We start from the raw sequence: 13,762 nt of genomic DNA, 5'->3' as shown, positions 1-13,762 counted from the left end.
GGGCTCCCTGCTCAGCGGGGAGTCTACTTCTCCCTCTCCCACTCCCCCTGCTTGTATTCCCTCTCTCGCTGTGTCTCTCTCTGTCAAATAAATAAATAAAATCTTTAAAAAAAATAAAAAAAATAAAAAATAAAAAAAGACACAGAAAATAACAAGTGTTGGCAAGGATGTAGAGAAATTGGAAGTATTGTCATTGTTACTGGGAATGTAAAATAGCACAGCTGCTATGGAAAACAGTATGTCAGTTCCTCAAAAAGTTAAAAATGAGAATTACCATTTGCAATTCCACTTTAAAGTGTGTACCAAAAGAACTGAAAGCAGAGACACAAAGAGATATTTGAACACCCATGTTCAAAGCAGCATTATTCACACTGGCCAAAAGGTGGAAGTAACCATGGGGCGCCTGGGTGGCTCAGTCGTTAAGCGTCTGCCTTCAGCTCAGGTCATGATCTCAGGGTCCTGGGATCGAGCCCTGCATCGGGCTCCCTGCTTGGCGGGAAGCCCGCTTCTCCCTCTCCCACTCCGCCTGCTTATGTTCCCTCTATTGCTGTGTCTTTCTCTGTCAAATAAATAAATAAAACCTTTAAAAAAAAAAAAAAGGTGGAAGTAACCCAAATGTCCACAGACAGATGAATAGATAAACAAAATGTGGTATACACATACAAACAGCCTTTAAAAAGGAAAAAAATTCTGACACATGCTACAACATGGATGAGACATTATGCTAAATGAAATCTGTCACAAAAGGAAAATACTGTATGATTCCATTGTATGAAGTATCTAGAGCAGTCAAATTCAGAGGGCGAAGGTAGAATTGTGGTTGACAGGGACTGAGGGATGGAGAAATGGGGACTCAGTGTTTAATGTATGGAGTTTCAGGTTTGCAAGAAGAAAAACTTTGCAAGAAATTCCGCATGAAAAAAGTGATGGTTGCGTAACATTTGTACTTGAACTGTACAGTTAAAAAGAGTTAAAATTTTAGGGGCGCCTGGGTAGCTCAGTCAGTTAAGCGTCCCACTCTTGATTTTGGCTCAGGTCATGATCCAGGGTTGTGAGATGGAGCCCCAAGTCTGGCTCTGCACTGAGAGTGGAGTCTACTTAAGATTCTCTCTCTCCCTCGCTCTCTGCCCCTCCCACACCCAGCTCCCTGGAGCTCTCTCTCTCTCAAAAAAAATCAACATTGTTAAAAATGGTAAGTTTTATGTTACATATCTTTTGCCACAATAAAAAAAATGAAAAAACAAAACAAAACCCTGGTGGGTGCTGCAGTATTCTAATCTTTTATGTACAGCAGTATATAGAGTACATCCAGCGAAAGCAAGTCTATACAATAGAAAAACAGACATTATTCCCTATGTAGAATATTCCCCTGGTGTGACAGAAACAGAATAATAGGGAGGAGAGGGAACCAAACCATAGATACTACAAGTGCCAAATGCTAATACTCACCACTAAACCAGCAGTTTGCGAAGATGGAGTGCTTGTTAAGAGGCCTCTGCTTTTCTTATCAGGAATACTAGAATTTGTTCTCTATCAGTGTTTTGTGAAATAGGGGATTGAATAGCATAAATAAATAAACCAATTTTAATACAGTAAAAAAATATCAAATTAGTAGACTAGATCATAATGTGTCATACTAATAAAACTTTAATGTGCTAATTAAATTTTAAACCACTAGACAAGTAACTAAAGAATTTTCTGGCTTGAGCTAGGTCAAGCAACTCCTAAGAGTTCTGCGGAGCACAAGAACCATACAAGAACAGTTTGGGTGAAATCACTCTTAATTTAGGAAGAAAAGCTAATTAAAGTTTTGAACTAAAAAATGGTGCTTTAATTGTCTCTTTTACTGCTAAGAAAATTATTTTACTTTTAGCATTTGTTTAATTGCTAGTATATTGTACTTTTCATGGAAAGGGATTATAAGTTACTTGTGAAGCTGTTAAACATATATGTAATAAGGATAATTGGTTTAAAATACATACAATTAAATATATATAGACACTTCAATTTATGCAATATCAAAGTTAGACAAATTATAAAGACTCATTTTCTATTTCTTGAAGATGCGAAGAGGCAGAGAGACAGGTGGACAAATCAAGAAAGAGTGAGAGAGCAAGACAAAGACAGGATCAGAGACCTAAAAGTTAAAGAGAGAAAGGGAAGAATGGGGGAGGGAAGAGGAGTAAGGAAAGGGAAAAAGAAAGGGAGAAAGGGAGGATGAGGAGACAAAAGAGAGGAACACTAAGAAGGAGGGAGGGAGAAAAAAGATGGAGAAGATGGAGACCAACAGACTGAACAGAAAGTGACAGAGAAACAGTCAGAGACAGAGAAGGACAAATGGAAAGAGATCAAGATAGAGACAGAAAGAAGAAAGACAGAGCTTGAGTCGAAGAGACAAAAACCAGGGAAAAAGTCAGAGAAGCAGAGCAATGAAACAGAGTGACAGAGATATTCGAAAAGAGAGAAGACAGATAACTTTATTTTTAACAATCAGCTATCTTTTCAACTTTTGGATTCCATGAAACCAGTCCCTCTGATAAATCTCTTTGAATAGGTGTTTATTATATGCTGCCAACTTTGGAACACAAACTCAGAGTTGGAATTTGAACATCGTAAGAAAGTTTATGTTAGGTTTCTTTTTTCTTTCTTTCCTCATTTCTTTCACTCTTCCTTTCCTTTCTGGCTTAACATCTCTTAAACTAGTTGTGTGTTCAAGACATAATATGGGATCATTGGGGCGCCTGGGTGGCTCAGTCGTTAAGCGTCTGCCTTCGGCTCAGGTCATGATCCCAGGGTCCTGGGATCGAGCCCCGCATCGGGCTCCCTGCTCGGCAGGAAGCCTGCTTCTCGCTCTCCCACTCCCCCTGCTTGTGTTCCTGCTCTTGCTATCTCTCTCTCTGTCAAATAAATAAATAAAATCTTTAATAAAAAAAAAAAGACGTAATATGGGATCATTTATTAGGAAAATTTCTATTAAAAAAATTTTATGGGTATATTTACCTGGCATACCGAATATGTCAGCTCTCTAATACATTAGCTATTTTATCTTTTAACTTCTTCATCTAAACAATGGGGATTATTCTTCCCCTAAGGATTGCTGTGCAAAGGTTACAAATAATACATGTAAAGAGAACCTGTAGAGTAGGAAATACTCAGTGATAGCTATTATTTATCACTGTGGCTGCCATGGAGGTGCTCTGGTCAGATCTCCTTGAACAAAGAACCTGCTGTTCCACTGCAAGGAGTGCAGGTAGGTGACAGCCCCCGCCCCCTCCACAACTTCTCTGGAAACTGCTTCAGCTTTCAGGTTGAGGCCATCATCTTCTCAGGCAACCCTCAGCCAACGTTTGAGCATAGGAACCAACGTAAGAATCCTGTAATGGATAATCTTTGCTCCAGACCTTGAAGGGAGAGCTTTTGGCAGATGTTCATTGAGGCTGAGAATATTCCTACCCAATGCTGCTTTCTCCCTGCTCCTTTCTCAGATATTATCCCTTCCAGTACACCATTTGAACTCAATTCTGCCTGAATATCTGCTTCCCAAGAGACACAATTGTTAACTGACAATCCATTTTTTAAGAAATCTGCCTGTGTATAGCTGTAAATATAAAGCTCTCTGCATTTTTTCCCTAGATTTGTTAAGAAGTTATACTATCTAAATCTTCCCAATAAGTACATTTCCTTGGTATAGGTTTTTCAAGAATTAGTTAATAGAAGGTCAGTGCTTACCAATGTAGGTTCCAGGGGCTGAGACAATGGAACTTTGGTAATTGATCTACCTGAAGGAACCTTGATTTTTAGATGATGAGAACTTAACTTTGTTTGAAAATTTGTATCTCTGGGTTCAGGATCTTTTTCAGGCTGAAACAAATTCATAATCATGATATACACTCCATAGTACTATAAAAACATTTGTAGCATTTCTCAGATGTCTTATTTTATTATAATAGAAATATGTTATAATTATTACAATTAAAATAGGTTATGTATATATCAATTATATATACATATAAATTTATTTATATATAATTCTTTTTTTTTAAAGATTTTATTTATTTGAGAGAGAGAATGAGAGAGAGAGAGCATGAGAGGGGGGAGGGTCAGAGGGAGGAGCAGACTCCCCGCTGAGCAGGGAGCCCGATGCGGGACTCGATCCCGGGACTCCAGGATCATGACCTGAGCCAAAGGCAATTGCTTAACCAACTGAGCCACCCAGGCGCCCTATATATAATTCTATTGTTATTCCCTCAACTTGAAAAAGTTTTCAACTTAAACATACTTTTGTAAAAAAAAAAAAAGGTTTTCTACATATTTAAAAATAAAATCTATTAAAAGACAAAACAGCTTAAAATACACACAAATCAAAAAAATTTCCCTACCACATTTAAGGTAACATCTCCCAAATAGTGTTCTGTAAAAAAGTATGATAATGAGGTCTATCCATCTGTCAATAGTTAAAACTAAATTTTAGAGAAAACATCAAATATATAAATGTATTTATTACATCTTCATTTAAGAAACCAAAAGTACTAAGACATCAGGAAGCTGCAACTACGAAAAAGTATGTTGCTTTACCAATTAATCCCTGACTAAAACTGCAGACTGCTGAGTGACTGCTTGTCTTACGTAACTTGTCCAGTGCTTCTGAGATGTATTTATAATAGTATTCCCAGTTTACATATATTCAACATAACTAAGGAGGTGCAATTTGAGTTGAGTCCTGAAAAAATGACAGTATTTTGAGTTGTGGCTGAGAGGATAAAGAGAAGGTAGAGAGAGAGGAGGGGAAGGAAGGAAGGAAGCCAAAGAGCTATAAGGTTCATTCTAAGCAAAGAAAAGAACAAGGGTATGCAGTAAATAGCAAGGTCCTTATAGGCATCTATTGACCCGTTTCCCTCATGTATGCCTTACACACAGCTTTTTCTCTGACTCCTGTCATTATTCTCAGCAATTTCATCACACAACTTGATAATCCGTCTAACCAACTGGCCTCCCAGTTACTTGACCTCTGCATTCTCAGTAACCTTTTCCCCTCATGGCATTTTAGTCACTCTGTAATCAAACACAGCTCTTACCATCAAAAGAAATTAGAGAATCACCAATTTGAATAGTTTCTTATATCCTTCCAACCCACGTTCAATTATCTTCATGATATAAACTCCTCCCTCAATGAAATCTCCAACTTACTGATCCTACCATTTATCTTCATACATTATCCTTCTCCTGTCATTCCTTCTTCATCTATCACCATCCATCATTGTCATTATCCCTTTCTCTTTCTATCACTGATGTCTGACAAGCCCCCAACCCTAGATGACTCCTGACATCAACATCTTCTGTACCTCCACTGCAATTAAGTGCTGGGAAAATCATACAATCGGGCATATCAAAGTCACCACAAACTCAAAAGGAAAAACCACAGACTAGCAATGCCTCTACATTTCTCTGGCTTCTCATGATTATTTCACTCTCATCCCATTGTCCTTAAACCTCTAGCTTCCTTCCCTCTACTATTCTCAGCTGACAGCCTTACCTCACACTGCTCCACAACAAATCAAAAGATGTGACCACTCAGGAACAAATTTGGGGGACCTGGTGCAAACTAAAAATGTGGGGCCTCTTGTTTAAGAAAACTATTAAAAATGTCAGGGCAACAGCAGAGCATTAAATGAAATGTGAGGTTCTTCTAAGCACAAAACCCATGCTGCTACCACTACATTTACAAATATAGCTCAATGGTAATTTCCCTCCTCTTCTAAAGGCCAGTCCCTCCACTTGTATTCTGGATCCCATCTTTCCTCATCTTTTCCAAGACTTCCCTCTTCCACATAATAGCATATGGAATTTGTTGAGGTTTTCTGAAACAGCTTTATTGAGATATAATTCACATACCATAAAATTCACCCATTTTCAGAGTAAAATTCAATGGTTTTCAGTATATTGGTTTTTAATTTTTATTTATTTTTTAAATTTTAGTTAACATACAGTGCAATTTTGATTTCTGGAGTAGAATTCAGTGATTTAACACTTCATAAAACACCCAGTGCTCATCACAAGAAATGCCCTCTTTAATACCCATCACGCATTGAGTCCATCCCCCACCCAGGTCCCTCTATCAACCCTCAGTTTGTTCTCAATTGTTAAGTGTCACTAATGGCTTGTTTCCCTCTCTCCTTTTCTTTCCTTTTCCTCTTTCCCATATATTCATCTGATTTCTTACTAAAATTCCACATATGAGTAAGATCATGTGGTATTTATCTTTCTCTGACTGACTTATTTCACTTGACATAATACACTCTAGTTCCATCCATGTCACTGCAAATGGCAAGATTTCATCCTTTTTGATGGCTGACTAATATTCCTGTGTGTGTGTGTGTGTGTGTGTATCACAACTTCTTTATCCATTCATCAGTCGACAGACATTTGGGCTCTTTCCATAATTTGGCTATCGTTGATAACATTGCTATAAACATCGGGGTGCATGTACCCCTTAAATCTGTATTTTTGTATCCTTTGGGTAAATACCTAGTAGTGCAATTGCTGGAACATAGGGTAGTTCTATTTTTAACTTTCTGAGGAACCTCCAGACTGTTCTCCAGAGTGGCTGCACCCATTTGCATTCCCACCAACAGTGCACAAGGATTCACCTCTCTCTGCATCCTCACCAACACCTGTTGTTTCTTGTGTTGTTAATTTTAGCCATTCTGACAGGTGTGAGTTAATATCTCTTCATGGTTTTGATTTGTATTTCCCTGATGATGAGTGATGTTGAACATCTTTTCATGTGTCTGTAAGCCATCTGGATGTCTTCTTTGGAAAAGTGTCTATTCATGTCTTCTGTCCATTTCTTAACTTGATCATTTGGTTTTCGGGTATTGAGTTTGATAAGCTCTATATAGATTTTGGATACCCTTTATAAGATATGTCATTTGCAAATATCTTTTCCCATTCTGTAAATTGACTTTTAGTATTGTCGATTGTTACCTTTGCTGTGCAGAAGCTTTTTATCTTGATGAAGTCCCAATAGTTTATTTTTGCTTTTGTTTCCCTCGCCTCCAGTGACATATTTAGTAAGAAGTTGCTACAATCGAGGTCAAAGAGGTTTCTGCCTGTGTTCTCCTCTAGGATTTTGATGGTTTCCTGTCTCACATTTAAGTCTTTCATCCATTTTAAATTTATTTTTGTGGATGGTGTAAAAAAGTGGTCCAATTTCATTCTTATGCATCTCACTGTCCAGTTTTCCCAACACCATTTGTTGAAGAGACTGTCTTTTTTTCATTGGATATTCTTTGCTGCTTTGTTGAAGATTAGTTGACCATAGAGTTGTGGGTCCATTTCTGGGTTCTCTATTCAGTTCCATTGATCTATGTATCTGTTTTTGAGCCAGTACCATACTGTCTTGATGACTACAGATTCGTAATATAGCTTAAAATACAAATTCATGATGCCTCCAGTTTTGCTTTTCTTTTTCAGAATTGCTTTGACTATTCAGGGTCTTTTGTAGTTCCATATAAATTTTAGGATTGTTTGTTCTAGCTCTGTGAAAAATGCTGGTGGTATTTTGATAGGGATTGCATTAAATGTGTTGATTGCTTTGGGTAATATACACATTTTAACAATGTTTGTTCTCCCAATCCACGAGCATGGAATACTTTTCCATTTCTTTGTGTCCTCTTCAATTTCTTTCATAAGTATTCTATAGTTTTCTGAGTGCAGATCTTTTACCTCTTTAGTTAGGTTTATTCTTAGGTATCTTATTGTTTTTGGTGCAATTGCAAATGGAATCGATTCCTTGATTTCTTTTGCAGCTACTTCATTACTGGTGTATAGAAATGCACAGATTTCTGCACATTGATTTCATATCCTGCAACTTTGTTGAATTCATGTATTAGTTTTAGCAATTTTTTCGTGGAGTTTTTTGGGTTTTTTACATAGATTCTTATGTCATCTGCAAAGAGTGAAAGCTTAACTTCTTCCTTGTCAATTTGGATACCTTTTACTTCTTTTTGTTGTCTGATTGGTGAGGCCAAGACTTCCAGTACTATGTTAAATAGTAATGGTGAGAGTATCCTTGTCTTGCTCCTGACCCTAAGGGAAAGGCTTTCAGTTTTTTCCCATTTAGGATAATATATGGTCTTTGTATATGGTCTTTATGATGTTGAGGATGTTCCATCTATCCCTATTTTATTGAGGATTTTTATCAAGAAAGAACACTGTATTTTGTCAAATGCTTTTTCTGCATCTACTGAGAGAATCATATGGTTCTTATCCTTTCTTTACTTAATATGGTGTATCATGCTGACTGATCTACAAACTTTGAACCACCCCTGCAGCCCAGGAATAAATCCCATTTCATTGTGGTGAATAATTCTTTTAATGTACTGTTGAATTCAATTTGCTAGTATTTTATTAGAATTTTTGCATCCATGTTCATCAGGGATATTGGGTTGTAATTCTCCTTTTCAGTTGGGTCTTTGACTGGTTTTGGAATCAAGGTAATGCTAGCTTCATAGAATGAATTTGGAAGTTATCCTCCCATTTCTATATTTTGGAACAGTTTGAGGAGAATAGGTATTAACCCTCCTTTAACTGTCTGGTAGAAATCCCCTGGGAATCCACCTGGCCCTGGACTTTTGTTTGTTGGGAGATTTTTGATTACTGAATCAATTTCTTTGCTGCTTATGGGTTTCTTCAGGTTTTCTATTTCTTCCTGTTTCAGTTTTGGTAGTTTACATGTTTCTAGGAATTTAACCATTTCTTCCAGATTGCCTAATTTGTTGACATATAATTGCTCATACTAGTCTCTTATAACTGTATTTCTGTGGTGATGGTTGTGATCTCTCCTCTCTCATTCATAGTTTTATCTATTTGGGTCCTTGCTCTTTTCTTTTTGATAAGTCTGGCTAGGAGTTTATCAATTTATTAATTATTTTGAGGGACCAACTCTTAGTTTTGTTAATCAGTTCTACTGTGGTTTTTCTTTTGTTTGTTTCTATATTGTTTATGTCTGCTCTAATCTTTATTATTTTCCTTCTTCTACTGGCTTTAGGCTTTATTTGCTGTTCCTTTTCTAGCTCCTTTAGGTGTAAAGTTAGGTTGTGTATTTGATACTTTTCTTGATTCTGGAGGTAGTCCTATATTGCAATATACTTCCCTCTTAGGACTGCCTTTGCTGCATTCCAAAGATTTTGGACTGTCATGTTCTCATTTTTCTGTGCTTCCATGTATTTTTTTTTTATTTCTTCTTTAATTTCCTGGTAATCCATTCATTCTTCAGGAGGATGTTTTTTAACCTCCGTGTATTCGTGGTCTTTCCAAATTTTTTCTTGTGATTGATCTCAAGTTTCAGAGCATTGCTGTCTGAAAATATACATGGTATGATCTTGATTTTTTTGTACTTGTTAAGGACTGATTTGTGACCCAGTATGTGATCTATTCTGGAGAATGTTCCATGTGCACTCAGAAAGAATCTGTATTCTGCTGCTTTAAGATGAAATGTTCTGAATATATCTGTTAAGTCCATCTGGTCCAGTGTGTCATTCAAAAACATCGTTTCCTTGTTGATTTTCTGCTTAGATGATCTGTCCATTGCTGTGAGTGGGGTGTTAAAGTCCTCTACTATTATTGTATTATTATCAATGAATTTCTTTATATTTATTATTAATTGATTTATATATGTGGGTGCTCCCAAGTGGGGGCATAAATATTTATAACTTAGATCTTCTTGATGGATAGACCCTTACTTATGATATAATGCCCTTCTTCATGTCTTGTTACAGACTTTGTTTTAAAATCTAGTTTGTCTCAGGGGAAGAGCAAGACAGCAGAGGAGTAGGAGACCTAAATTTCATCTGGTCCCAGGAATACAGCTAGAGAGTTATCAAACCATTCAGAACACCTACAAACTCAAAAGGAGATTCAAGAAAAGAATAGCAGCAACTCTCTGAACAGAAAAGCGACCATTTTCTGGAGGTAGGACGTGTGGAGAAGTGAATCCGAGGCAATATTTGGGAAGATACATGGTGGGGGGAGGGAGCCTCCATCAGTGAAAGAGCAGCGGAGCACAAAATCGGAACTTTTAGAAGTCTGCTCCGCTGAGGGACGTCGTTCCAGTGGCTAAGCGGGGGTGTGTAATGCTTGCTGGGACAGTGTGGTCTCAGGACCCTCGGGGTCACAGAAAGACCAGGGGGGCCTGAGTGTGGCAAAGCTCCCAGGTATTGGAGTGGGGAAGCTGGCTGCAAAGATAGAGCCGAGGAGTGGGCTCTCAGCTCAGGGTTGCCATAAACTGTGATCTGCAGCACAGTCAGGCCACTGCTCTTTGAGCAGGGACAAAACAATTGGCAGATCCAGGGAGACTCCCCTTCCTCCCCCAGGAGGAGTGGCATGGGAGTGCACCGCACAAATCTGCCGGGTTTGCAGACTCCAAACTGGGTCCTGTGCCAGAAATAGAAACACTCAGTTACAGGCTGGGTGAGGGGCACCTGGAGGGCTCAGTTGTTAAGCTTCTGCCTTTGGCTCAGGTCATGATCTCAGGATCCTGGGATCAAGCGCCGCATTGGGCTCCATGCTCCGCGGGAAGCCTGCTTCTCCCTCTCCCACTCCCCCTTCTTGTGTTCCCTCTCTCGCTGTGTCTCTCTCTGTCAAATAAATAAAATCTTCAAAAAAAAAAAAAAATGCTCGGTCACAGACCGGGTGAGCATGGAGTGTGGCCTGAGACCAGGGAGACAGGAGTGACTGACTGCTTTTCTCTGAGGGCTCACTGAGGAGTGGGGCCCCGAGCTCTCAGCTCCTGCAGGACCAGAGATTGGGAGGCTGCCATGTTCACACTTGTCCTCCAAAGCTGTACAGAAAGCTTTCAGGGAACAAAAGCTACCGAGGGCAAACCCGAGCAGATTACTTAGCCTGGCCCCCGGCAAGGGGCAGTTCTGCCTCAGGCAAAGACATTTGAGAATCACTGCAACAACCCCTCCCCCAGAAGATCAACAAGACCATCCAGCCAAGACCAAGTTTACTGATCAATGAGAATGGCAAAACCCCAGTGCTAGGGGAATACAGCACATAGAATTCATGGCTTTTTTACCCATGATGCTTTAGTCTTTCAAAGCTGATTTTTAAAATTTTCTTTATTTTTTTCTTTTTCTATTTTTTTAGTTCAATTTTTCTTCTTTCCTTTTTCAACCAACATCTTATCAATTCCTCTTTTAAAATCTTTTTTAACTCTTCATTTCTAAAGTCATATTCTATCCCTTCATTGTATTTAACCTTATTTTTTCTTGGTATATATATATATATATACACATATATATAAGTTTTACTTTCTTTAAAATTTTGGGATACAATTTCTTCTAACAGACCAAAATATACCCTAAATGTAGTGTATGACATTGTCCTAGTCTCCTGCCTGATCACATTCTTTTTTTTTTTAATTTTTTTTCATTCTTTTTTCAACCAACTTATTATGAATTCCTTTTTTAAAATCTTTTTAAATTTTCATCTTTATAGTCATATTTCAACCCTTCATCATATTTACCCTTATTTCTGTATATATATAAGTTTTTCTTTCTTTAAAATTTGGGAGGCAATTTCTTCTAATGACCAAAATACACCCAAAATCTAGTGTGTGGCTCTGTTCTATTCACCAGCCTGATCATATTCTTTTTTGTTTGTTTGTTTTCCACTTTCTTCCTCCCCAACCCCCGGTTTTGGGTCTCTTCTGATTTGTTTAGTGTATATTTTAGTGGGATTGTTGTTACCCTTTTAGCTTTTTTTTTTTTGCATTTTGTTCTCTCATTCATCTATTCTCCTCTGGACAAAATGACAAGATGGAAAAATTCACCTCAAAAAGAAAGAACAAGAGGCAGTACTGACTGCCAGGGACCTAATTAATACAGACATTAGTAAGATGTTGGAACTAGAGTTCAGAATGACAATTATAAAGATACTAGCTGGGCTTGAAAAGAGCATAAAAGATACTAGAGAATCCCTTTCTGGAGAAATAAAAGAACTAAAATATAACCAAGTCGAAATCAAAGAGGCTATTAATGAGATGCAATAAAAAATGGAGGCTCTAACTCCTAGGATAAATTAGGCAGAAGAGAGAATTAGTGATATAGAAGACCAAATGATGGAGAATAAAGAAGCTGAGAAAAAGAGAGATAAACAACCCCTGGATCACAAGGGGAGAATTCAAGAGATAAGTGATACCATAAAACGAAACAACATTAGAATAATAGGGATCCCAGAAAAAGAAGAAAAAAGAGAGAGAGGGGCAGAAGGTATACTGGAACAAATTATAGCAGGGAACTTCCCTAATTTGGGGAAGGAAACAGGCATCAAATCCAGGAGGCACAGAGAACCCCTCTCAAAATCAATAAAAATAGGTCAACTCCCCAACATCTAATAGTAAAACTCACAAGTCTCAGAGACAAAGAGAAAATCCCGAAAGCAGCTCGGGACAAGAGGTCTGTAACCTACAATGGTAGGAACATTAGATTGGTGGCAGACCTATGAACAGAGACCTGGCAGGCCAGAAAGGACTGGCATGATATATTCAGAGCACTAAATGAGAAAAATATGCAGCCAAGAATACTATATCCAGCTAGGCTGTCATTGAAAATAGAAAGAGAGATGAAAAGAAAAACCTCCAGGGGGCACCTGGGTGGCTCAGTCGGTTAAGCGACTGCCTTTGGCTCAGGTCATGATCTCAGGGTCCTGGGATCGAGCCCCAAATTGGGCTCCCTGCTCGGCGGGAAGCCTGCTTCTCCCTTTCCCACTCCTCCTGCTTGTGTTCCCTCTCTTGCTTTCTCTCTCTCTGTCAAATAAATAAATAAAATATTTTAAAAAAACAAAAACAAACTTCCAGGACAAACAAAAACTAGAAGAATTTGAGAACACCAAACCAGCCCTACAAGAAATATTAAAAAGGGTCCTCTAAGCAAAGAGAGAGCCTAAAAGTAACATAGACCAGAAAAGAATACAGACAATATACAGTAACAGTCACCTTACAGGCAATACAATGGCACTAAATTCATCTTTCAATAGTTACCCTGAATGTAAATGGGCTAAATGCCCCCAATCAAAAGACATGGGCTATCAGATTGGATAAAAAAACAAGACCCATGGATATGCTGTCTGCAAGAGACTCATTTTAGATGCAAAGACACCTCCAGATTTAAAGCTAGAGGGTGGAGAACTATTTACCGTGCTAATGGACATCAAAAGAAAGCTGGGGTGCAATCCTTATATCAGACAAATTAGATTTTAAACCAAAAACTATAATAAGAGATGAGGAAGGACACTACATCATACTTAAAGTGTCTATCCAACAAGAAGATCTAACAATTTTAAATATTTATGCCTCTAATATGGGAGCAGCCAATTATACAAGCCAGTTAATAACAAAATCAAAGAAACACATCGACAACAATACAATAATAGTAGGGGACTTTAACACACCCCTCACTCAAATGGACAGATCATCTAAGCAGAAAATCAACAAGTAAATAAAGGCTTTCAATGAAACACTGGACCAGACAGACTTCACAGATATATTCAGAACATTCCATCCCAAAGCAACAGAATACACATTCTTCCCTAGTGCACATGGAACATTCTCCAGAATAGATCACATCCTGGGTCACAAATCAGATCTCAACGGGTACCAAAAGATTGGGATCATTCCCTGCATATTTTCAGACCACAATGTTTTGAAACTAGAACTCAATCGCAAGAGGAAAGTCGGAAAGAACTCAAATACATGGAG

The 13,762-nt window shown here is 38.1% G+C and overlaps 1 protein-coding gene across 1 annotated transcript in view; it reads right to left on the bottom strand.

The window, feature by feature from the left end:
• MEIKIN (meiotic kinetochore factor) overlaps positions 1–13,762 on the bottom strand; it is a 96,409-nt gene that overhangs the window by 22,596 nt on the left and 60,051 nt on the right. The window contains exon 10 of the mRNA XM_081827130.1: positions 1,450–1,530. Coding sequence (XP_081683256.1) covers positions 1,450–1,530 — 81 coding nt within the window. The remainder of the gene's footprint in view (positions 1–1,449; positions 1,531–13,762) is intronic.

The sequence above is a fragment of the Leptonychotes weddellii genome, chromosome 7, assembly GCF_054177405.1.
Source record: "Leptonychotes weddellii isolate Sample4059 chromosome 7, ASM5417740v2, whole genome shotgun sequence".
Lineage (NCBI taxonomy): Eukaryota > Metazoa > Chordata > Mammalia > Carnivora > Phocidae > Leptonychotes > Leptonychotes weddellii.
Note: the sequence above shows the minus strand (reverse complement) of the source record. Positions and strands in the feature narration are given on the sequence as shown.